Source organism: Erpetoichthys calabaricus, chromosome 12, assembly GCF_900747795.2.
Source record: "Erpetoichthys calabaricus chromosome 12, fErpCal1.3, whole genome shotgun sequence".
NCBI classification, from domain to species: domain Eukaryota; kingdom Metazoa; phylum Chordata; class Cladistia; order Polypteriformes; family Polypteridae; genus Erpetoichthys; species Erpetoichthys calabaricus.
In genome coordinates, this window is record NC_041405.2 from 108,806,968 (window position 1) to 108,833,486 (window position 26,519).

At 39.3% G+C, this 26,519-nt stretch overlaps 1 protein-coding gene across 1 annotated transcript; it reads right to left on the reverse strand.

Moving 5' to 3' along the window:
- Window positions 1–3,362: 3,362 nt before the first annotated feature.
- Window positions 3,363–6,495, reverse strand: ripply1 (ripply transcriptional repressor 1). Its single transcript, XM_028814673.2, has 4 exons — window positions 5,999–6,495; window positions 5,673–5,748; window positions 4,200–4,276; window positions 3,363–3,947 (listed from the first exon to the last, which is right to left on the reverse strand). Exons 1-4 carry the CDS (start codon window positions 6,094–6,096, stop codon window positions 3,713–3,715), a joined length of 486 nt encoding a protein of 161 aa, XP_028670506.1. The 5' UTR covers window positions 6,097–6,495; the 3' UTR covers window positions 3,363–3,712.
- Between the last annotated feature and the right edge of the window lie 20,024 nt (window positions 6,496–26,519).

Below are 26,519 nucleotides of genomic sequence, written 5' to 3' on the forward strand. Positions count from 1 at the left end.
TCTCATCACATGAGGCTGGGCATTGTCGTGCACCACGAGGAACCCAGGACACACTGCACCAGCATAGGGTCTGACAATGGGTCCAAGGATTTCATCCTGATACCTAATGGCAGTCAAGGTGCCGTTGTCTAGCCTGTCGAGGTCTGTGCGTCCCTCCATGGATATGCCTCCCCAGACCATCACTGACACACCACCAAACCGGTCATGCTGAACAATGTTACAGGCAGCATAACATTCTCCACGGCTTCCCCAGACCCTTTCACGTCTGTCACATGTGCTCAGGGTGAACCTGCTCTGATCTGTGAAAAGCACAGGGTGCCAGTGGTGGACCTGCCAATTCTGGTATTCTATGGCAAATGCCAATCGAGCTCCTACAGTGCCGGGCAGTGAGCACAGGGCCCACTAGAGGACGTCGGGCCCTCAGGCCACCCTAATGAAGTCTGTTTCTGATTGTTTGGTCAGAGCCATTCACACCAGTGGCCTGCTGGAGGTCATTTTGTGGGGCTCTGGCAGTGCTCATCCTGTTCCTCCTTCCCAAAGGAGCAGATACCGGTCCTGCTGATGGGTTAAGGACCTTCTACGGCCCTTTCCAGCTCTCCTAGAGTAACTGCCTGTCTCCTGGAATCTCCTCCATGCCCTTGAGACTGTGCTGGGAGACACAGCAAACCTTCTGGCAATGGCAAGTATTGATGTAGATGTAGAATTCTTTATTGTCATTATGCATACACATAACAAAATTTTTTTTGGTAGGACTCAGCTTCAAGGCAGAATATTTAAAATACACAATACACTATAAATAATAAAATAAACATCCATCCATTTTCCAACCCGCTGAATCCGAACACAGGGTCACGGGGGGTCTGCTGGAGCCAATCCCAGCCAACACAGGGCACAAGGCAGGGAACCAATCCTGGGCAGGGTGCCAACCCACCGCAGGACACACACAAACACACCCACTCACCAAGCACACACTAGGGCCAGTTTAGAATCACCAATCCACCTAACCTGCATGTCTTTGGACTGTGGGAGGAAACCCACGCAGACACGGGGAGAACATGCAAGCTCCACGCAGGGAGGACCCGGGAAGTGAACGCGGGTCTCCTAACTGCGAGGCAGCGGCGCTACCACTGCGCCACTGTGCCGCCCTAAAATAAACATAATAAGTATAAAAGACAGCAGCAATAAAACATCATCAAGTCCAGACTTTTCCTGAGGTAGTACGCCTGCAGAGACCAGTGATCTGTGTGCGTGGGTCTTCAGGGGAGGATTACGAGGGAAAGTGCGTGTGCATGTCTACTGGGGGGGCAGGTTAGGGGTAGATGTAGATGTATGTGTGTGTATCAGCAGGCGCAGATGGACTTCACAGCTCTGGGGAAAAAGCTGTCTTTCAGTCTGCTGGTGTATGTTTTTATCTTTCTGTACCGCGTTCTGATGTGTCTGCCATCCTGAAGAAGTTGGACTACCTGTGCAACCTCCGTAGTGTCCAGGTATCGCCTCATGCTACCAGTAGTGGCACTGACCGTAGCCAAATGCAAAACTAGTGAAAAAACAGTCAGAAAAGATGAGGAGGGAAAAATGTCAGTGGCCTCCACCTGTTAAACCATTCCTGTTTTGGGGGTTGTCTCATTGTTGCCCCTCTAGTGCACCTCTTGTTAATTTCATTAACACCAAAGCAGCTCAAACTGATTAACAACCCCCTGCTGCTACTTAACTGACCAGATCAATAGCCCAGAAGTTTCACTGACGTGATGCTATACTTGGATTAAAAAGTTTTCCTTTAAATTTTTTGAGCAGTATATATATATACTACTGGTCAGAAGTCATTATGATAGCAATACAATTGTATTATAATACAATTACATTATAGTAGCAATATATATAACATTTTTCAGTTTTTGGACTACTGGCAGTTCACTGCTTAACTTTGTAACATTTCAGGATATTCACTGTACTTGAATTGCTTAAATTTTAATAAAAACTGGAAAATGGAGCTGTTCTAAAACGTTTTGATTAGTATGTCATGTCATGTGTATATACAGTACTGAAGCAGCATGGAGCACCTCCCAAATACGTGCGCCTTAAGTTGACTGAGGACTCCAACTAAACTCTGTGGTTCTGTGCACAAGTGGGGCCTGCAATGACTTTCCATCCTGGGTTGGTTCCTGCCTTGTGCCTGATACAGTCCTGATAGGCCTTTGCCCCCAAACTCTGCTTTGGACTAAAGATTTGAATATGTTAAACTATGTATACAGTATATGTTATATATTATTAGTTAATTCTTTGAGTAACCTGAAATTACTAAATTGACAGAAAGCTGAAAACATTTGGCAGCACCCTCTAAGGCCATGATCACTGGAGGTTTTTCCTTGCAGTGTATGTGGTTTTTAGTAAATATTACAGTGTATGTCTGACTTTTATTGCTCCAGCCCATTTTCAATATGTTATTTATATTGTGGTCTAATGTAAAAAAGACATTGCATAAAAAGAAAAGGGCTGTACGGTGGTGCAGTGGTAGCGCTGCTGCCTCACAGTAAGGAGACCTGGGTTCGCTTCGTGGGTCCTCCCTGCGTGGAGTTTGCATGTTCTCCCCGTGTCTGCGTGGGTTTTCTCCAGGTGCTCTGGTTTCCTCCCACAGTCCAAAGACATGCAGGTTAGGTGCACTGGTGATTCTAAATTGTCCATGGTGTGTGCTTGGTGTGTGGGTGTGTTTGTGTGTGTGTGCGCCCTGCCCGGTTTTGTTCCTGCCTTGCACCCTGTGTTGGCTGGGATTGGCTCCAGCAGACCTCTGTGACACTGTGTCAGGATATAGTGGGTTGGATAATAGATGGATGGATAAAAAGAAAACCTTTTTTGTAGTAATTAATGATACTTTTATTATGCTTTCTGCACCTTGCTGCTTTTAAACAAACAAACAAAAACTGTTTTTATTATATATTCTCTTTCTCTTTTGTACTATTTTACACAAAAGGCCCTGGTGAGTGTTGTGCTTGAAGTTAGCTGGCATGCACCAGTTTGAAGCCTGGCACTTTTCCATTTTTTGCCACCGCTTACTGGCAGTAAATAGTGTGTACTGGTAGTTAAAGGTTACATACCAGCACTGCCCAATCTGACCTTTAAGGAGGGTCACTCCAAACCCCAAACCCCCCCCCTACGACCTAATGTATATAAATCAGCACAATCAAAACTCCAAAATCCAGCCGCTCCTTGTGATCAAAACTTCAAGGCACAGCTTGATTGTAAGAAATCGGGTAAAATTCACAATGAATCAGGTGAGGGCCAAGAAGACAACAAAAACAGAGAGCACCGGCACTTATCAGTTTCCACTTAAGGCTCTAGGTGAGAAACATATGTAGATTTCATCAAGAATGATGAATAGAATAAATGGCACACTTTTTCAATAATATTTATTTAAATAAATATTCATAAGAACTAAATCTTTCATTTTTTTACATAATGTACAAAAATATCATCTTAATATATGCAGCTGAACGTATTTACACATTAGGCCTCAATGTGAGACAAATAAATTAATTGAAAGAATGTCGAGTACTGGAACTTAAAACTGAAGGATATCACAATTTAGGATTATTATTAGAAAACAAAATAAAACCCACACACTCTCTGAGAAAGCAACTGTAGTGTCAATTTTGGAGGAAGAATGTATGCAGGTATAAATTAATTTTGGTGTATATAACAAGAAACAAGTTCGAAGTCAATTGTACTGGCTGAAGTTCCGCGGGATCATTTTTCCCTGTGTTAAAGAAACTTCCTGTGCTTCGCAGCTGTCGCTTTCTGATTCATCACACTCTTCTTCTTGATCATCCTCCTCATCTTCACTGTCTGACTCCACATAAAAGCTAATGGTAGCCTGGACTGGGAAATTCTTCAACAGTCTCTCGCCATCACTGTATAAGTAGTCGTATGACTTAGATTTAGGCCAAAAGAGTCTGAAAGGGGAAAAGAGAGATATTTAATTTTCTGAGTAGCTGAAAAGATTCCACAAGTGTTGATTTCGTTTCACGGAGAGTGCTGATGTGAAATACAGCTTAGCCCCCAACTCCGGTTTATTGTTCTGTTTTATCACACTATAAAACTGACTTAGGAATTTCTTACCAGTTACCATACACAATCAGAACAGCTGACTAATGCAGCACAGCATTAAAAAAAAATTAAGAAATGCTAAAAAAATAAACATTTACCTCACTGGATGCTGAAAGTTGGCATGGTTTTTTTCATTTAACACATTGTATTCAAGGCCTGGTGGTCTGGCATAGGGCTAAATAAAAACAAAAACAACAGCAGATTGAGAAGTTAATATCATATTGAAAAAGAATGTGATGTTAAATGTTAGCCTTTAATTCCCAGTTCCATACAGTGTTTTCATTCATCCGTCCATTTACTAAACTTACTTATCCAACAAAGAGTTGCAGTAAGCCATGCCCCCCTTGGCAGTATTGGGCACAGGCAGGAACTAATGCAGGCAAAGTGCCAGTCCATCACAGGGCGCACTCTCTCCGTGCCAGTGTAGCGGACTGCATGCATTTTAGACTGTCAATCACATATATTTTGAAACGGTCAGAGGTCAATGGAAGATTATCCTGACTAACCTTTCTGTCAGTTTCACGGCTCACGGTTTCCTTTTTTATTCACTACCACAATTTAGATTCTTTTAGGCATGCTCGGTTCGTTTTCGTACATAGCGCCCGAGCTAGATGTGTTTTTGTAGTTTACTCGACTCGGGTATTTAAAACACAGGCTCTTTGTCATCGCTTTTCTAGTACAGTTCACCATGAATTTAAACCGTGATTCAGATCGCCTCGATGATTCCAAGGTGTGACAATACCGAATTACTGTTTCGTGCAGTATTTACTCTCCGTCAAAACTGTCAAATGATTTGTGGATTTTAGTGAAGACTGCGCTGAATGTGCTTCAATACTTCCGCTTCGATAAATATTCTGTTTCGATAAATACACATTTCCCGTCCTCCCGATCTGCCTTAATTCTCTTTAGTCTGCCGTAGGATTTTCCGGCACTTGCAACTCTCACGTACAAAAACAAAACGAAAAAACGGACGCTTGGAATCAGCGCTCTGAACGGAGATGAAGTTCCTTTTACACGCTCGGCGATCTTCCTCCCTTTCAGCACATTCGGCTAATTGGATGCGTTTGGCTGGTTTCTTCTTAACCGGAAATATCTGTGCAGAGAGTAACGCTGCGGGTGACTATTTTAAAGGAAAGCTCCCGCGCACTCCAGTGCCGCCAAGTTAAAAGGCGCAGCGACATGAAAGGACGGGGTCGAAAGTTGTTCTCACTAAAGCGTGCCAAATTTCAGCACGACACCTCCGGTGCTGGGTTCGATCAGGATTCCCCGAGGCACATCGGGTGTCAGCTCAGTAATTAGGTGCATGTCTAGACTCACATATGTCCTCTCATCTCGGTGTTAATTCGTCCTTTTGCTCCATCTGCTAAGTCAAATGCCATTCCACACCTTCTTGTTCGACCCGCTCGTGCTAATTCTGTCACGGACCTGGGCAGCTGGCTAGGGCCGCAGCAGAAGGCGGTTAGAAAAGATCGTTAAAAATAATAAATGAATAGGCGCGGTGTATAGAACGATGCACGAATCCCAAACCCAGTATAGCCCAGAGTTAGAACAAAAGTAAAATGTGAACTTACAGATGCCGACTGTCTTCTGATCTGTCTATCCTCGTCTTTTGCACGCACAGTCCAAGGTCTCCACAGCGATGAATTACTGTGAAAGAAAAGCGTAATTGATAAGTTGATGTTAACAGGTCAAATTAAAGAAGAAGACGTCATCTTATTTCTATCCTCCGGTAGCCTTTGCACGTATTTGATTGGTGTGAGTGCCGCCGGGGTAGCCTGCGCCATCGGCTGAGCTTGCGTAGCTGAAAGCCCTTCGGCGACAACCGCAAACGGATCGCCCTCCACTATGCAGTTGTTTTAGCAAAAAACAAAATAAAAGTGCAAAGCTCGGCGCTCACCTGCTCTTGGTCGAAAGCTCGCTGGCACGGATGCTGCACAGGAAGTAGTTGGGAGCTCCGGCTGCTGAGGCAGGCTGCTTGGCTACGAAAGATTCCATTGCTGTCGCTCGTCCGACTCGGCTTCACTCCTGACGGCTCAGGTCGGATTCAGGAAGGCAATCTGTGCTGTCAGGGGGTTTCTCCAGGGTTTATATAGGCAAGGACAGAAAGGGGGAAGGTGGGCATTTCTCTGATTAATGGCTAAGGTCCCTTTTGCATTTTGCTTGTCAAAAGTGTCCCAGTTGAATAAACAGTGCGCGACAGTGGGAGGTGAGAAATTTGTTACGGGAGAGGTGGCTAAAGATAACACTGAGGAGGAAAGTTAGACACCATCTGTGAGGAAAACCGGCGGGGGGCTATGGAGCAGGAGGGCTGGAATAATTATAGGAGAAAATGAGTAGCCTGCCCCCAAATCCAGAAGAGCTGTCGCTCCCCGACGTGTCGAGACACGAGCTGACCGTTAAGATGCCTTCTCCGACCTGATAAGGTGCACATCGCCGTATACCTCGAGGAGAAATTGTCTGTAGGGGGAACTGATCGCCACATGGAAGATCATGAACAATTGTCCTCAAACGACGAGCCGTGTGGTGGCCACTAAATGAGTAGATTTGCTTGTATGTGTGATGTTATGATTTGAAGATCTGCATTTAGGGCACAGGCGTTTTATTTATTCTATTTTATTGAACAGGGAAAGGACCACTGCGATGATGTAGTTCGACTTTCTCAAAGCATCATTCGTGAAAAAGCGAGTGCTTCGTTGATAGAAAATGTTTATTGGTAAGAAATAGTAAATTCGAAGTAATATGCCTTTAATGAGCCACGTTTTGTCTAAACATTGCTTCAGTGTTTACCCGTTTCATCCGTTACACGGTATATGTATATTTCACGGAGTTACCGTGCTGAGAACCCGCAAGGCGCTGTACAAAATAAAATGTGATGAGTGGACTGACTGATTTGATGTTATTGAGAGCATATAGAAAAAAATTAATTAGGCATATGGATACTGCCTTATGTGTGCCAACGTATTAGGTTATAATAGGCACATACAATGTATGTGCCGAGGATTACACTCTTAAAAATAATGTATTTAATGGCATTGTATGGTTCTTTACTGGGTTGGGGGTTCCTCGTAGGGTTATTGCTTGACAAAGCACCATTTTTCTGAGAAGGCTTCTTCGCACATAAAGTTGGTTCTTTGTGGATTGAAAAAACTTTCCAATAGGTAAAAAAAAAAAACAACGAAAATATTTAGGTTGTTTAGCAGGACATTAACAGATTAAGAAAACGTGGACTTCGCCCAGCGTTTGTTAACTTTTAAGTATTTGCGACCCGAGTTTTCATAACAGTTTTAATCGCGCCCCCCTAACGTTTTTTTGAAAGGAGCCCACTAATACCAATTTGTTCTTTTTAAATTAATGATATATCATAGATGCAAATTTTATTATACCTACTTAACTTTTATCGACAATTATCTAACTCTATATTTATTTTTCTGGTATCAGAATGTAGTTTACGTTAATTTGTTTTGGTTTCAATAGATGTATTTTTCATATTTTCGATTCTTGTTTTCTTTTTTTCATATCTTCGCGCCCCCCTTTTTGTTACTTCTTGAGAACCACTGACTTAGCCTGTGTTATTGTGTATATGTAGCAAGAGTCATTTTAAAATCAGGACCACTTTGGTATTTCACAGACCTGATATAATCTGTGCATGGTTATTTACTATAGGAAGCCTGTTACAGATCTAAATAAATAAAAAAAGGTCTTTCAGGAACCTTTATTTGGACGGGTCTTTTGAAAATTAAAAATGTTTCATCTAGGGCATCGTCGTGAAGAACTACTCTGGTGCCTCAATTTTAAGAGCGTTCGGCATTTCAATCAGCAATTAACTGATATAAAGATGTGAGGGAACAGACCGCGGTTTTATCGCAGTTGCTATAGCGAATTGGAAAGCAGAGTTCAAAGTGATCTTACGGGTCCATCCATTTTCTAGAGTTACGTTTCGAATCATAGGAATAGAATATTAGTCGTGTTCTAAAGGTTTCGGTGTCCATTAGTTCAACTGAGACATTTTAAGACGTTAACATGCTGGGATAACGTGATCGGATTCCTATTGATCTTTAAAGTTCCGGTTCAGAATAAGCGCTGCCACCAACGTACCGAGTTCGAACCGCGTGCCCGGATGTTGGCTGTTTCACGTGTTCATGTTCTCTCAGTGAGCACGTGCACTCATTCAATTTTTAAAATAGATTTCGATAGGCTTGATAATTTTGCAAGCACTTCTATGTTTACGTAAAATTTTAAGAAAATATTTATTCCTTAAGAAACATCTTACACAGTATTTTGAATCCTTTGGATTTTAAACCACAAATGAATGGATTGGCAAACGAGTAGTGGAAACGTAAGTCCTTTAGGTAAATCACTGAACAAAAATATCTTAAGAGAAAATTTGTTCTTTCCGCCCTGCAATACGTTGAACTTTTTGGGGCTCCCAAGTAATCTTAGTCTTGTACCTGAAGGTCATTTTGGAGTATATTTTATGCAGGAAAATGCATCCTTATGATAAAGAGTAAACTATGTCTGCAGCAAAAAGCATCACTAGGACTTGAGGTTGTGCATGCCGCATCAATCGGCCCCCAAGGGGTTCACCTACTAGTGGGACACGAAGGGGCAAAATGACTCCTTTTCACAAAACTTTGAAAAAAGTGGATCAATAATACTGGCATGTACACTCTTAAAAACAATGCCTCTCTAATGGCATCATATGGTGCTTTACTGGGTTGTGTGCTTCACTGTAGAGCACCACTTCATACTTATTGATATTTGACTGTTTATCGGTGGTGCTAGCCCTGTAAGAGCCACTCACAGAAGGTCAAAAATAACCATTTTCAAAATAAGCATGTGGGGTATCATTTTAGACTATTTTAAGGTCAGAGGTTATGAATATGATGTTATTTTAGATTTTTGTACTTTGAATTCGAGCAACTTACATCTATCTATCTATCTATCTATCTATCTATCTATCTATCTATCTATCTATCTGAAGTACAGTAACGTTTGTTTATTGAAGAACATACCGAGGTTAATGAAACTTACTTAATACTCCAATATTTACACAGTATGTTAGACAAATAGACAGAAAAATCGGGAAAAAAAATACTTAATTTGTCTTTCACGGAAGCCACTATTAGGCTATCAACAAAAATTAAGTACGGTACTGGAAAGCAGCAATGGCCTTTTATAAAACGCGTGTTATAAACGTTGATTGTGTAATTCCTAAACATTTGACCTCCGAATGAACACGCGTCTCCGTCTTTGTTTGCAAGCGAAGTGTTAAAGAATTGTAAACGTGTTGCGCAGTAATGAGCCTTTAATGGGATCTGATCGACTCCCAGCCCATTTGGACGTGGCAGGCCATTGTCGCCCTGGGACATCACACCGAGGTGTAGCTGCATTTATTTATTGGCGAACCAAAAATGATTTTTCAGTCATGTTAGATGAACTAATGCGAAGAGACTAACAGAACATGTACGCAGATGTTTCCAAAAGTTAAGTGTGTGGGTAGCTGTTTTTTCTTGTTTGTTTCATCGAAGGTTAAACGCTCACTTATAGGATTATAGAGTTATTATTGTTCAGAGTACTGTGAAATTCTTTGCTGCGTTTGCTAATTTGCTAGTCGATCTGTACGAAAAACATGAAATCGCCTCGCCCTTTCAACCCATTGCACTTCTGCCATATACGCGGTATTAACATTGTGTGAATGCACATTACCACCCCTTGAAGGAAAGTCACAACATATGGATTTGTGTACCGGCCTTGTCCATGTGTGTTTTCTAAATTTGCTTGGGTGGGATTTCGTTCAGTAACGAGGATTTTAATTAACACTTTTTAAGACGATAAGATACCTCAAGTTAACCCCGAACAGATTGCACTGGTTTTGGACAAACGTTTATCCCAAAAGACCCAAATGTTTAATCTCTAAAAATGACTCCTAGGAAAACACGAATTCGGCTGCGTTTGTTTATTTTGCTCGTTTGCTGTGGACGGCTCTATTTTCACATTTGCTGGGCTGTTCGAGCGCTTAGTCTTACAATAACATCTCCTGGAGAGAGGCGCCCCCTAAGAAAGGCATCCCATTAGAAGCGGGCCTCCTCGGGGTTGGGGCTCTCGGCGTTCTCGGAGCTTTACTTCTTTCTTTCTTTCAATACGTTTAAAAACACATAAAGATCTTTACATATAGTGTCTACCACACCAAAGAACGAAACCAGAAGAGGTTATTATTTTAAACGGCACATGCGCCGACATCTACACAAATAAATGCAATTTCTGTCAGTACTTTAAATTCTTTGTTTCAACACTTTTGGAGGACACTGTACATACAGTTTATACATTTGTTATGTGCTGTATGTTATTCAGTTTTTCAAATATTTGTTTGATTTTTTTTTTTTTGCTAGTTCTACAAGATCTCTATTGCTAACACATTTATCCTCAATGATGTCTTTTTGAAACACCCAGAATGCAAAGAAGATTTAATAATAATATGTCAGAAAGGTGCCAGAGCGGTTCTTCAGAGCAATGCCCTAGGGGAACCATGCTTCCCAAAAGACCCATCCATATGAAAATTCCAGAACCTTTATTTATTTAGATCCATAACAGGCCATGAGGGCCTTACTCAACGAAGTAGGATCCTTTCTGGCAGTATTGGGATTTGAACCAGCAACCTTCCAGATGGAAAATGATGATGACAGTGATAGGAAGTACTATAACTGATCATTTGAAATAAAGAAAAAAAAAGTTTTGATGTCTGTTTTCTATCAAAAGTAAAATTCATTGCATTTTCATTCTCTCTTCTAGTTCAAAATGTATGAAAATCCAGTCAAGAAAGAGAATCTGCATCACATTTATCTGCACAGTCTACAATATGTCTGCATTACTTGCTATAGCATCATTGCAGTTTTGCTTGTATTATGTCTTTTGGTAGTGTTTACAAGAATTGAGATTCTTCAAGGGCAAATTTTGTCACTTTGATCACAATATTAAAATTACAGTGGAACCGAAGATTGTTGTGTGAGGTGTATTCTTTGAGAGTGATAGATATTTCCGTAACTGTGTACCAAATGAATGCAGAAAAGCTTCAGCATATTGTTGAATGAGACATTTAATGCAGTATCAGTGAAGGATTACTCAAGTCACACATGTGGTGGGGCAGCTGAGTCCATTTACACCCCCACCGTTCATTTTCTTGAACTGGGTTGTGTGGAATCAAAGGTGCAAGGTGGGAACAATTCCTGAACAGGGTACTGCTCTACTGTAGCACACACTCATTCATTAAGAGGTTAGAGTCACAAATTACCATATATACTCACGTATAAGTCGGGTCTTGAAACCTGAAAAATCAATCATAAAATCAGACCCTAACTTAATGTTTAAATTCTTTGTTTCAACACTTTTGGAGGACACTGTACATATAGTTTAGACATTTGTTATGTGCTGTATGTTATTCAGTTTTTCAAATATTTGTTTGATTTTTTTTTTCTAGTTTTACAAGATCTCTAGTGCTAACACATTTATCCACAATGATGTCTTTTTGAAACACCCAGAATGCAAAGAAGATTTAATAATAATATGTCAGAAAGGTGCCAGAGCGGTTCTTCAGAGCAATGCCCTAGGGGAACCATGCTTCCCAAAAGACCCATCCATATGAACGTTCCAGAACCTTTATTTATTTAGATCCATAACAGGCCGCATACATTAAATAACCATAAATAGATGGTAACAGATTTGTGAATTACCATTGGGTCAGGATTCTAAAAGGACTCTTGTCACATATGTCCAGTAACAGGTTTTCTTAATGTCTTGGTGTCCTGCAGCCTACTATATATTAATGATTTCATTTTTTAATTTTTCTACATTTTAGGAAGTTTTTCAAAGCATGAAGAACCAACTTCAGATGCAAAGAACCCACCTCAGAATGACATTGGTGCTTTGTCAAGCAGTACTTCTACAAGGAAACATACGAGCAAGTAGAGGACAATAACATGCCATTAAAGAACCAGTATTTTCAAGAGTGTAATATGGGGTGTTCATCAGAAATTTAATGCTTTATTTCATGAGCTAGAAGTACATAATAAACAAGAATAGTTGCATCAAATAGTTGAATTATTAAATGTGTGCTTCAATTGAAATGATTAAAACCTAAACATTCTTGATTGTAATAGTAATTTGTCATTTCCGCCCCCTCTGATAGAGGTCCATAGAGGGCTAGATCGCTAGTAACAGATCAAAATCCAAAACAACATCATATTCATAATCACTGACCTTGAAACAGTCCTAAATGATACCCGACATGCGTATGTTTGAAATCTGTTGTTTTTATCCTCCTGGGAGTGGATCTTAGAGGGTTTGGACCACAGGTTAAGAATCAAATATTAAAATATCATATTCATGAGAAGAAACCTCGAAACAGCATAAAATAACACTCCACATGCCTTATTACTGATCCCCATTTTTTTCAAAGTTTTGTAAAAAGGAGTAACTTTGACCCCTTATATCCTATTAGGGTTTGCCCCGGTGATCTGTACAGACTACAACTGGTTGAAAGTGGTCAACATCCAGGTACAGGGGAGACAAACCATCACAGATATAGTGCTGCATATCAAGCCCACCAGACTACCAGTTTCTGCTGCTCTAACCTCACAGCTTTTGAAATTTTCTTATTAGTTGAAACATAATTCTGGCAAATGCTTAATCAACTTTGTGGCGCCCACCCTATTGACCTCACTTTCAAATTCAGTCCATGACTTTCAGCATTCAAGTTTACAGCTTAAGTTTAATTTTTTTGTCTCTTGCATGTTTAGCTGTCTTAAGATATGAGGCTTGATGCTCATTTTTAAATTTATGTTCTAATAATCTCTCTATTATAATAAGAAAATCTTGGGACAAGATGAGACTAAGCCTGTGATGAGATGTGACTTTTTGGAAGGAAGTCCTGTGAGACGGAGACTTTTACCATGAGATTCTTTCAAGTCACGCCCTACTTACAACAATTTTCAAACAAGACGACGGTCATCAGGTGCATTCTGTCACTTAACCTGGACAGACACCAATCGATTAAAGAGTTTACTTATGAACATGCACACACACCTGCAAAGATCCAGGTTAGAATCACCCATTCTTCTAAATATGGCAGGGAGAAACAATGAAATCAAATGAATTAACGCAAAAATTGTTCAATCGGTTACATGGCAAATTGATTAAATGCGTATCAATAGACTATGCTGAAGCAGCTGGTGGTAAACATGTGGAAGATGAAAACATCAATTTACAGTATCCCATAGAATATCTGCAAGCGTTAACACCATCCGGTCTTCCACCGGCCAAATTACTGTTGAAAGAAGGACGTATCGTAATATTATTGCGTAATTTATGTCTGAGTGATGAACTATGCAATGGAACAAGATTAGTTGTATTAAAAATTGGTTGACCAATTCTAACATGTAAAATTTTAACAGGCGACAAGAAAGGTAATGTAGTACATATTCCGTGAATAACATTAGACATAAAAGGAGATCTTGATATGCCCGACGTTTACAATTCCCCGTTAGAATAGCTTTTGCTATGACAATTAACAAATCACAAGGACAAATATTCAAAAAAGTCGGTTTATTTATTAGAGAGAAAGAAATGATATTCACTTACGGGTAGTTATATGTTGCGTTGTCACGATGTAACTCCAAACACAGAATCAAAATTCAATACGATCTTGAAGAAAAGTTCATTCCAAATATTGTTTTAACTGAAGTTTTAAAGTAAAAGTGAAAATAATGCATTTGTAACAATTCCCATGAAAATAACAATCTCTTTAAATTCTTTATCTGGTTAACCAAACCCGGGGTTGGCGAGCGAAGCGAGCAGGGGGCTGAGCCCCCTAGTAATAATAATAATAATAATAGCAACAACAACAATAATTATAATGATAATAATAATGATAATCTGCGGTGGGCTGGCGCCCTGCCCGGGGTTTGTTCCCTGCCTTGTGCCCTGTGTTGGCTGGGATTGGCTCCAGCAGACCCCCGTGACCCTGTAGTTAGGATATAGCAGGTTGGATAATGGATGGATGGATAATGATAATGGATTTTATTTATATAGCTCCTTTCCCATTCTTAAAGCTTTTGATGAAAGATGCTATATAAGATGCGTGTTTGTTTGCCTGTCCATCAGTTGCATTAGTCTGCCATTCACGTCTCAGTTTCAAGCAGACTTCCCATCCTGGTGGAAGTCCATAAGGCTCTGATATGAAAGTGGAAACATTTATTTTAATATACTACCAGGAAAGTATATTTCTGTTGTGAATGGATTGGCATCATTTGTACTCTTTCAAAAGTAATCATTTGGGTTTTATTTTCTTTATCTGCTGCTATGTGTCACCTCAGTTTGTTTTCATTTTTTATTTTAATCCGAAGTACATTGCATAGCAACTGCTGAAATTTTTCCTGTAAAGCACTGACTGAACAGAATAGCAAGACCTCATACGTGTTACTTGGACTTGTCCCCAAAAGTTTAGAAACCCTGGCAGTGGACATTTCATCTTGACAATCAGTCAATCCATCCATTGGTCCGTCAATCAATCAGCAATTGCACAGGACACAGGTATTATCAGCAGGATTAGGAGAGTGCAAAGGAGTGTGATCTAAGGCCACGGCTCACTGTGAGGTCATGGTTGCACAGTGGTTAGCACTGTTGATCCCACAAAAAGTCACTTGCCATTGTATGTTTGCCTTGTGAAGTAAATTTGTGTGTTTTGTTTTACCTTCACTTTTTTTTGATCAGTTTTACTTTGTCGGTAGCCCAGAATTGGCCCAGTGTGTTACATAAATCCTGGCAATTTTCCAGTGATTTCTCAAATAACCCCAGGAGTAGGTATGTGGAGATATGGGGGGTAATATAATGTCATGGGACAAAACTTCTCCTGGTCTGACGGGTGGCAGCATTGTAAGCCTGTGTACAATATACAATGGCTCATGGTTGCTCATAGGAATGGGCAGATGTCCTGGGGTTGATCTGGTCTTTTATCAGGGCATGGAATTTAAGGGGTGGCCACTATAAGGATGTCAAGAGCAATGAACCCAGGAGTTTTTAAGGGCATTCCTTATCCTAGAAGTAGGTGGTACAGTGGTGCAGTGGTAGGTCTGCAGCTGAGCAGTAAGGAGGCAAAGTTTCGCATGCCAGGTCCTCCCAGCGTGGAGTTTGCATGTTCTCCACATGTCTATGTGGGTTTCCTTCAGGTGCTCCGATTCTTTCCTATGGTCCAAAGGCCTACAGATTAGACAGATTGGCAAAATTAAATTGGCCCTAGTGTGTGATGGGTGTATATGTGTGTGTTCACTCCAAGATGGACTGGTGTCCTGTCCAGGAATTCTTCCTGCCTTGTGGCCTATGCTCGCTGTTCAGGACTAAGTGGGTCAGAAAATGTCTGACTTATTCTAGAAGTTAGTTCTGGGACATAGTACACGCTCTAAGATAAAAAGGCCCTTCAGGCCAGTAGAGAACAGAGGAGTTGGTAAAATGACCTTGACGGTTCCAAAGAAGAGAGACTGGATATAAAGTATTATTAAAATGAATGGAAGGTGAGAGAAGGACTGATTAGTGTTACTTTGGTATCTATAATTCTAGAGTGATGTAATTGTATGGTGCCTCGAAACGAATAGAGTCTGAGAAGCAGGCTTTATGGGAATACAATCAATACAAGTATTGGCCAAGAGAAGTTGATGCCACAATATGTCATTTGACTTCTATGTTACATGACCATTAACAGGCATACCAACCATAAACAATATGGCTTGAGTGGAGTAATAGGGTGAACAGCTGCTCAACACAGAGAAGTCTTGTTGATAAGTGAGATAAGAGAAGATCCTGAAATTGACTGTCGTGTGCATATCATACCAGGCCATGGTGGTGAAGTAGGAGCTAAGTGTTTAGACAAAGTGTTCACCTTACTAGTTAGCCTACATCCCCATCCTTACTTGTGTTCACAAGCTCTCTGAATTGACCAAATAAGTGAGGTCACAGATACAGACTGAAGGCATTGTATCTCTGTATTGTACAAAGACTGAAGGGACTGGGAGGAGTTGCTAAGGATAGGGGGCCCTGGTCAATGTTGCTACAACACCATAACTTTAATCAGGATAAGCAGACTTATTTTTTACTATAGTTTATTAATCCCTGAGAGGAAATATCTTTTCGCATGACCTTTGGGGGTCAGAGCACAGGGAAAGCCATTTTACCACACCTCTGGAAGAATTTTGAGGTTAAGGGCCTTACTCAACAGAGTAGGATCCTTTCTGGCAGTATTGGGATTTGAACCAGCAGCCTTCCAGATGGAAAATGATGATGAAATGATGGCAGTGATAGGAAGTACTATAACTGATCATTTGAAATAAAGAAAAAAAAAAAAAGTTTTGATGTCTGTTTTCTATCAAAAGTAAAATTCATTGCATTCTCATTCTCTCTTCTAGTTCAAAATGTATTAAAATCCAGTCAAGAAAGAGAATCTGGTCACATTTATCTGCACAGTCTACAATATGTCTGCATTACTTGCTGTAGCATCATTGCAGTTTTGCTTGTATTATGTCTTTTGGTAGTGTTTACAAGAATTGAGATTCTTCAAGGGCAAATTTTGTCACTTTGATCACAATATTAAAATTACAGTGAAACTGAAGATTGTTGTATGAGGTGTATTCTTTGAGAGTGATAGATATTTCCATAACTGTGTACCAAATGAATGCAGAAAAGCTTCAGCATATTGTTGTATGAGACATTTAATGCAGTATCAGTGATAGGATTACTCAGGTCACACATGTGGTGGGGCAGCTGAGTCCATTTACCCAAAATCCATTTTCTTGAACCGGGTTGTGTGGAATCAAAGGTGCAAGGTGGGAACAATTCCTGAACAGGGTACTGCTGTACTGTAGCACACAACTATTGACACTCATTAAGAGGTTAGAGTCACAAATTACCATATATACTCACATATAAGTCGGGTCTTGAAACCTGAAAAATCGATCATAAAATCAGACCCCAACTTATATGCCTGTTCAAATTTTTATTTTTTTTTACATCTTCTTGCCTCCTCCAATCCAATCTCGCATCAGTTTCTCAGACACATCGAATTTTGTTGCAGCAGCGCAGTTACCAGTTTCTTTCGCTACTTCAACGACGTTTAATTTAAAACCAGCTTCATATTTTCTTCTGATCGAACGCTCCATCGTAGATAAGGGATGCTCTTACGATAAAGGTGTATGAGGGTGTGAGATACAAAAAAACACTAAACAGTGCAAACGTCACTTTGGAATAGTTCAGGTATTACCGTGTGGTCACGTAGGCACAATACATAGAAAAAAAAAGCAGTGTGCTCCGTGGCTATTCTCTCAGGTGGGCGTTAGCATATCATAATCTCTTGGACCAATAGCGTGAGTTTTCTGCATTCGACTTATATGACCAACATTATAAAATACCAGAAATTATGCAGTAAAATCAAGTCCCAACTTAGTCGCGGGAGAACTTATCTGCGAGTACATACAGTAATTGACTACACACACTTTTTATTTTTCTATTGTGTTTTGCAATGGTTTTTACTTAACTTTAATTTTAGCCAATAACCATATTTTTTTGTGTTCTTTCAATGCTGGACAACATTCATTTTATATGTTTAGTACTGGATTCCTCTGTGTGATATAAATATTTTTGGGCAGCATGGGGATCACAATGTATTGTAAATTGGATTCTTTTCCATTTTTTAAACTACAACACATGGAAATGAATCAGAGGGACTTTAAATAAGAAGAAAACAGAACAAAATACAAAATGTTTCCTCTTTTGCAGGTGAAGTAGCTACTCTTCTCTCTTCTTTACCTCGCCAGCACTACCCACCTTCTGTCTTTCGCCTCTGATCATTTTCTTTTTGTCTGCTTTTGCTTTTCACCAGTAATCCTTTATTCAACAAACTTGACTTCAGCACTTGAAGGTCAATGCGCAGATGCCTAGAGTGATCTATGGCTACCTCTCCTGGAGGTCACAAATCTGCTGTCAGGCTTCCTGCAAATGACAAAGCTCCCATACAGTCCATCCATCTCTCACTGCATACTTGGCCACTCAGGCCATTTCAAAGGTACACGGTAGGCTTTACCCTGATGACTGCGGCCTCTAAAGCACCCAGTCCAGGGAGACTTGTGCAGTTTCTAAGCATCTATCATCATAAAGGCATTACTTGGGTTCTATTGTTAAGCCAAAGTTCCCTTCTTAGGTGTTTGTTACAGCAAGTAAAGGATTTATAATCTATAGAAACAAATTTCACTTCTTAAATCATGTAACAGTAACATGCATGTTCTGCTACAAACAGCTTTCGCGTCTAAGATTGCTCCCCCTGATATTTTCAATATTAGTTTTATTGTCCTCTTATATTTATTAGATTCCTTTTACTTTGCATGAGATACAAGGAAAAATCAAAAAGTAGAGGCAATTTGAAAATTACTGCTAATGCAATAAAACACATTCATGATGGATTCTGGAGAGCGCAGCACTCTGACATTAGTCTAGGTGAAGCTAAGACGAAACAAACATGGATGCTCCGCTGCAGAATTTCAACGTTGTTGAACTGTGTGCCGTAGTGAGATTTCTTTGGGCAGAGGAAGTGAAACCTGCTATAGACTGGTGTTGTCGTTTTCTGGCTTTTCCCAAGCTGCTGGATAGGATCCAGTGATCCTGAATTGGGCTAGGTGGCTTTCAGAACATTATGGTACCTAAGTGTACTATGCTATTGTTGTGGAAGAGTAATTTTAGGGTAACATAGCATTCATCTTTAAGAAATAGCAGAAAGGGTTAACAAATGTCAGAAACGACATAAAAGTCAAGTGAACAACAAAAGGAACACTGAAATATAAGAAATGGTTTAGGAAAAATACTGAGATGGTCAAGTAAATAAAGAATGTGCCAGAAGAAACGTTGATGTAATATACAAAATGTACTGAAAGATGACTAAGAAATCAGCAGATGTCCTGTAAATAACCAGAATGGACAATTGTTATATACACAGAAATTTCAAGGATGGTGGCTCATCTCAAAAGGTATAAGAAGAACCAGAATATAATATAATAGACTTTTATTTTAAATAAATCATTTGTGTGTAAACCAATGAGCCAAACAAAGTAAAATGTACGCATCGATTGACACTGTATGTAAATTCAACAGTTTATAAAATGAATCTCTGTTCTTTGTTTCTCTGATCATTCTGACCAGGCTGTAACAGACTGCTTTTGAAGAATGCTCCCTCTAAGGCATTTTGCCAAGGAGTAATTAAAAGATACCATAAAGAGCTTTTCTCCTGCGTGATTACTGAATTGTCCTGTTAGAGGATGTTTCTTTCTTTAATAAGATGTTAAATTTCAACCACATTGTGGCATTCTTTTGAGTTAATAAAGTTAATAAAGCTATTGCAATAATCATTACCTGCATGTCTTTTTCCACATGAACAGCTGTAAAGTATATTGTCACACACATGCACATAGGGGAAAGCTTAAGGGCTTAGGTGATGGGAATTCTTCGCCACTCCAAGGGTTGGTGCTGTGTAATGATGTCTTCTCTTTTCCTCTAAGCAGAAAGAAGGATTAACGGTTTTTCCACCACCACAGTCACTTCTGGTGTTTGGCCCTCTGTACCCGCCTCTTCCTGCTGAAAGTCCACATAACTGGAAGTTCTGCCATTTTCTGATCAGCCAGAATCAGACTTCCATATAAAAAAAAACATCTTTGCTAACCCAGTTAATTGCATTTTGTTTCCTTTCAGTTATTAGAGGTTTGCCCATGGGTGTTCCCACACTCTTTGCTGTCTCTGCTTATCTATAATAATAAAAGGCAAAGCCCTCACTGACTGATTCACTCACTCACTGACTGACTGACTCACTCATCACTAATTGTCCAACTTCCCGTGTAGGTGGAAGGCTGAAATTTGGCAGGCTCATTCCTTACAGCTTACTTACAAAAGTTAGGCAGGTTTCATTTCAAAATTATACGCGTAATGGTCATAACTGGAACCTCTTTTTTTGTCCATATACTGTAATGGAAGGCAGCAAGATGGCCGTAGGAGACTGAGTTGCGTGTCGCGTCATCACGCCTCCCACGTAATCACGTGAAAAGACTGTGAACTCAGTACGTAGAAAAGAAGGAGGAGCCCCAAATAGCGCTGAAGAAAACATTCATTACACAATTGACAAGGCAGTGAAACAATAAGAAGCAAGTGAGTGACGCATACAAGCATCTTCATAAGACACGAGGTACAAAAAAGCACGGTGTAAACCGTAAGTCTAAATTAACTTTATAGAAACGCTCCCGCTGCCGTTTGCAATACCATATTCGCGAGATACAAGTTTAATGAGAAGACACGAGGTATAAAAAAGCACGATGTAAAGCGTAACCTTAAATTAACTTTATAGAAACGCTTCCGCTGCCGTTTGCAATGCCATATTCGCGAGATACAAGTTTAATGAGAAGACACGAGGTATAAACGAGAGTTTGCATCACTTTGTAACAGAGTTAAAATTGCTGTAGCGAGAAACTTTTAACTGCGGGGTCTTAGCTAACATTAAATAAACCCGTGGACATCGCAACATCACACAAGAGAGCGGCTCACGTGAAGTGACTGAACGCAGCAGGAGTGATCACTTCCATGAATCAAACCTGTTCAAAAAACACATTACACAATTGATAAGGTAGGAAAAGAATATGAAACAAAGCACGGTATAAACCGTAACTTTAAGTTTATAGAAACGCTGCCGTTTGCAATACCATATTCGCCCCTGCGAAGCGCGGTGATTTTCCTATATATATTAAACTATTTCAACCATTGTATGATCTGCTTCTCGCAACTGAAAGAGGGCACCGCGGCAGAAGTTAGCCGACTTGCTCACCAACCACAAGCGTTACCTGGTAGGTAACCACTCATACAATCAGATTGTGAATCAGACTACTAATGCCTGCAATGTAATTACCCCGATCTACATGCTGTCAAATGAACGAACCACACGCCGTGGCACAACGTTAGGGGCTTTGCCTCTACGTCCGAGGATCGATTCCTGTAAGGGAGTGCAGTGACTGTGTACTCCTGATGAGCCCACAATTACGGCGAAACACGTGTCGCATACTATGCATCTTCAAAGCACGGTGTAAACAGTAAGTTTAAATTGAGTTTATAGAAACGCTCCCGCTGCCGTTTGCAATACCATATTAGATGACTTTGTAACAGAGTTAAAATTGCTGGAGCGATAAATTTTTAACTGCCGGGTCATGTCGCGTGTTCTTGGGTAGGTACACCAAAAAATTTATACATTTATGCATGTAATGGGCAAACAAAAAATGTACTATACCCGAAAGCACTACAGTAGTACTCAATGTATCTTTACTTCTTAAATGTTAATGTTTTACTGTTTAATAATTTATACGCTTCTTATATGTTATTCAGATTCTTTTATCAAAATACCAGTAACAGCGCACTGCACGATAACGTGGAGTGAATACACTTGACATGACCATTCATAGTATTTATCCCCTTTCACTGTACGTTTACCATTCGTTTGCTCAGAGGTTGATGCGCTTGCTGCTTAATGAGCAGCTCTTCACCCTAGCGTCCGTCTGCTTTCTTCTTTCGTCGGCATCTTTTCCCGTTAAAACTGATTTTTTTTAAAACATGGAATGTTTTCTTTAATTTTTCAGTTAAGCTGGCACTTAAGTCTTCAATCTGCCTCAAGAATGATTAGCGAAGGTGGTAGACAATGAAAACGTCAGCCGTACGCATCCGCCACGCACGCACTGGTGCGCGCAGCTGTGAGTTGATTCTACAATAAAATAAAATAAAGATAAAAAGAGTAATAACTTGCAGCACCGCTATTCAATTACACTTGCCTAACGCCTCTCCTAAGGGGAAATACTGTGGGATCTGGGCATCCGTCAAAGCAGCAATCACAAGCCCGATTACAAAGCGGGAAGCTGTGATTTGTCCTCTCCCTCCCATGTAACAATCGCAGCCCGTGTTGCAACGCACTATGTATGTATGTATGTATATGTATATATGTGTATGTGTATATATATATATATATATATATGTATATATGTATGTTCATATGTGTGGGAAAGCGAATAGTAGACTTGACGTAGTATATGTGTACCAAATTTCAAGTCAATAGGTGAAACGGTTTGCGAGCTACAGCTGATTTAAAATCCTGGACAGACAAACGAATAGCCACGGTAGCGTATTATAGAAGAACATTTTACTGTTTAATAATTTATATTTATATGCAATGTCCTTCTTTTATATTACTTTATATTCTCATATGATAATGATGTTAATGTTGTTTATATTTATTTCTATGTTATTGTAAGTGCTGTTTATTTGTGGAAAAATAAATTTGGCAATTAAACTTATTTTATACATACATTTTATGTTTTTCTCTTGCACTCAGTGAGCGAATCCACTGGGTAATCAGCTATATATATATATATATATATATATAGATAGATAGATAGATATAAGTGTATGTATGTAGATATACAAATATGTATATGTATATATATGTATATATGTGTATATATATGTAGATATACAAATATGTATATGTATATATATGTATATATGTGTATATATATGTAGATATACAAATATGTATATGTATATATATGTATATATGTGTATATATATGTAGATATACAAATATGTATATGTATATATATGTAGATATACAAATATGTATATGTATATATATGTATATATGTGTATATATATGTAGATATACAAATATGTATATGTATATATATGTATGTATATGTATATATGTGTATATATGTAGATATACAAATATGTATATGTATATATATGTAGATATACAAATATGTATATGTATATATATGTATATATGTGTAGATATACAAATATGTATATATATGTAGATATACAAATATGTATATGTATATATATGTGTATATATATGTAGATATACAAATATGTATATATATGTAGATATACAAATATGTATATGTATATATATGTATATATGTGTATATATATGTAGATATACAAATATGTATATATATGTAGATATACAAATATGTATATATATGTATATATATGTGTCTGTATGTGTCTATATATATGTATGTATATATATATATGTGTGTGTGTGTATGTATGTATGTGTGTATATGTATGTGTATATATATATGTTGATATATGTTTATATATGTGGATGTGTATATGTATATATAAATGTATATATGTATATATGTTTATGTATATATATATGTTTACATAACCTCTTTAAACACACTTCTTCTCCGCTGCGAAGCGCGGGTATTTTGCTAGTTATTACAATATAAAATAAAATGGCTATATGTTTATCTAGATGTTTCCTATACAGGACTAAACCCTTTGACTGGTCCAAATTTCTAAGACCATACAGACAAATAGGCCACGATGAAACCTGAACACTGCACACGCTGTCTCTGATTTCATCCCCTTGACACATGAAAAATGTTGGTACTGTTCCTTTATTGACAAATTCAAAACAACATGTCCAATATTAGATCATTTTTTCACATGAAACATGTAGGTACTGTATCGGGTGTCATTACTTATTTTTGATAGAAGCAGCAATTTTAGCTGGTAATACCAGGAGAACATGTGTCCATTCCATGCATTTCTATGATACTCATTGACATGTCTTTCATTTTGAATTGACTGCAATATCCAATGGGACTTGCATTTGCCCTGACTATAAATAAGGTTCAAGGACAGTCACTGAGGCATTAACTTAGGAAATCTGTGCTTTTCCCATAGCCAATTATATGTTGCTTGCTCCAGAATGGGCACACCAATCATTTACACATTTAGGCACTGGATGGGAAAACCAAAAATGTTGTATATTGCAAATACCACACGACGAACCATCTCAGGATCCCAAATTAGGACCCGAGTGTGGTTGTGCAACGGGTGACACCTCAGCACCACACTAGTTTAAATGGAATGGAACAGTGTGAGGTTTATTTACAGTGGCTGACATGCCAATCCAGCCACCAACCTCCAAATTTTCCTTGCAGGTTGGAGGACTTGCTTGCAGGGCTGGATGAAGGTTAACATCATACCCAGGATGGAGCAATTGCAGGTTAAGGGCCCTGCTCAAGGGCCCAACTGAGTAGAGTCACTTCTGGCTTTATATCGCAAAACATTTCATTAATTAATTAGCTGTATTTTAATAATACATGTATGTACTTAGAATAGTACAAAATGATACAGTATATGAATTAACTGAATATCACTAAATTCATATAAAAAAGTTATTGTTTCATTTTCACATTTCCACACATATTCGTTTTCAGAATACAAGAAGACTAGGCAACATGTAGTTTAAGGTATTATTAGTGTTTAATAAAACAGCCCAAAGATTCAGTTTTAAAAGCTGGTGCAGTAATTGCACTTCTATCTTGTTCATTTCTCAGAGGATATGCACTAAAGCTGCATGCCTATAAACCTTCACTACAGCTGTTTCCATGTCCTTCATTTTACTCCTCACTTATCTTAACTTGGATGCATTATACGTATGTGTTTTTATCCATGGCTTTCATTAGTTAAAGGAGTTCATTCACTCTTGAAAATACTTGATTAGCATTGATCTGCCTTTTCATTCTGGATATTCATCTACAGAATATATATTTCTTCAAGTACACTATGTTTCATTCAATCTAAACAGGTACGATTTTTCAGGAACTATTTATGCGTTTCCTCTCCTGCAGGGTGCTAGAGAGTATTACAGCATCATTGGGTACATAGCAGGACTCAGAAGTAGCTCACGAGGAGATGCCAGTCTATCACAGATCAGAGTAGATTAGACGGTAACATTCCCAAACCTTCTCAATCCAATTCAGCATCATGGAGAGTTCAAGACTGTCCTGTCAGGAATATCCCTGGATATAAACCAAATCCCTCACTTGGACACACACTTGTACTCAGGTGGCTTCAATTTAGAGTTGCCTATTAACTCAAAATACACATCTTTTGAGATATAGCCTATGGATGACGAGAACTCCAAAGGCTGTGGGTACACCCTCATCATCATCAATGAGATTAAAGCTGGGCATGTGCCTGGCTTTAAATTCTAGGGTGTTTACATTTCCAAGGATCTTTCATGGTCCCTTAACACCTCTGCTCTGGTCAAAAAGGACATGGAGTGTCTTTACTTTCTGATGAGTCTTAGGAAAGCCCAACTGTCTTGTCATATTCCAGGAAACGTATACCACTGCATCACTGAGAACATGCTGACCAATTGTATTAAAATATGATATGGTAACTACACACTGTCAGACCAGAAGTCTCTGAATTGAGTGATGTAAACTGCCCAGCACATCACTGGTGCCTCGTTACCTGCCATTGAAGACATGCAGCGCGAATGGTGTGTGCAGAGGGTACATAGCATCATCGGGGATCCCTCTCACCCCAGACATGGATTGTATACCATTTTACCTTGTGGGAGATGGCACATGGGCATTACATGCCAGCACCAGCGGCTCAGGAATAGCTTCTACCCTGTAGCCATCACCCTGCTAAACTCAAATTCCAAGCGCTACGCCACCTCACCTTAAAATCACACATATAACACCCTAGGGCTCTGCAACCGCCTCAGGTCTGTCATGGCTGCAGTGTAGTCTTGGACTATTACTATCTCAGGACTAGCAGGGCTCTGCTGTACCTTTGCCAGTACAACTGTCCACACATTACTGCTTCTACTATTTAAACTGTTTTTAAACTTTACTGTACTTAATCTGTTCTACTGAAATTATATTTACTGTATACACTGCATTTTAACTCTCACTAATCATTCTGTATATACTCTTGACATACTCTTGTCTGTAAAGTCCCTAATTGCAGCATATATTTATCTGATTACTTGCAATGAACTTCATGTTGCTTTTCTGGTTGGATGCAAAACTGCATTTCATTGTCATGGTTCTTGTACTGTGCTCCAATACAATAAAGGGAGTCTAATCTAACGTGGGAGGAAAGAGTACTGTACACAGATCCATGAAGATCATGCAGGCTCCACTCAGATAGTGGCTGGAAGCAAATTTAACTAACGCCAGGATGCTGGATCTTCTAGTCGCTGCACTACTCTCCTCTTCTTCCTTATATCGTAGTACATTATAAGAAAACATTGTGAAACCGGACTAATACAATATTGGGCACAAGGAAACAGGGTGCCAGTCCACCGCAGGATACACTCATACACAAATGCCAATTTAGTATTAATAATTAATCTAACACAAAAGGTGTTGGTAATGTGGGAGGAAAACATATTATATTACCCATCCATCCATCCATCCATCCATCCAACCATTTTCCAAACCTGTTAATTTTGAATTGTGTTGTGAAGAAACTGAAGCCTATCTCAG

Excerpts from the sequence above, each read along its gene's own strand:
- ripply1 (XM_028814673.2), bottom strand. The coding sequence starts at position 6,096 with ATGGAATCTTTCGTAGCCAAGCAGCCTGCCTCAGCAGCCGGAGCTCCC. Across the intron at positions 5,749-5,998 it reads GAGCTTTCGACCAAGAGCAG|TAATTCATCGCTGTGGAGAC; the intron begins GTGAGCGCCGAG and ends TTTCTTTCACAG. Across the intron at positions 3,948-4,199 it reads AACTTTCAGCATCCAGTGAG|ACTCTTTTGGCCTAAATCTA; the intron begins GTAAATGTTTAT and ends TTCCCCTTTCAG.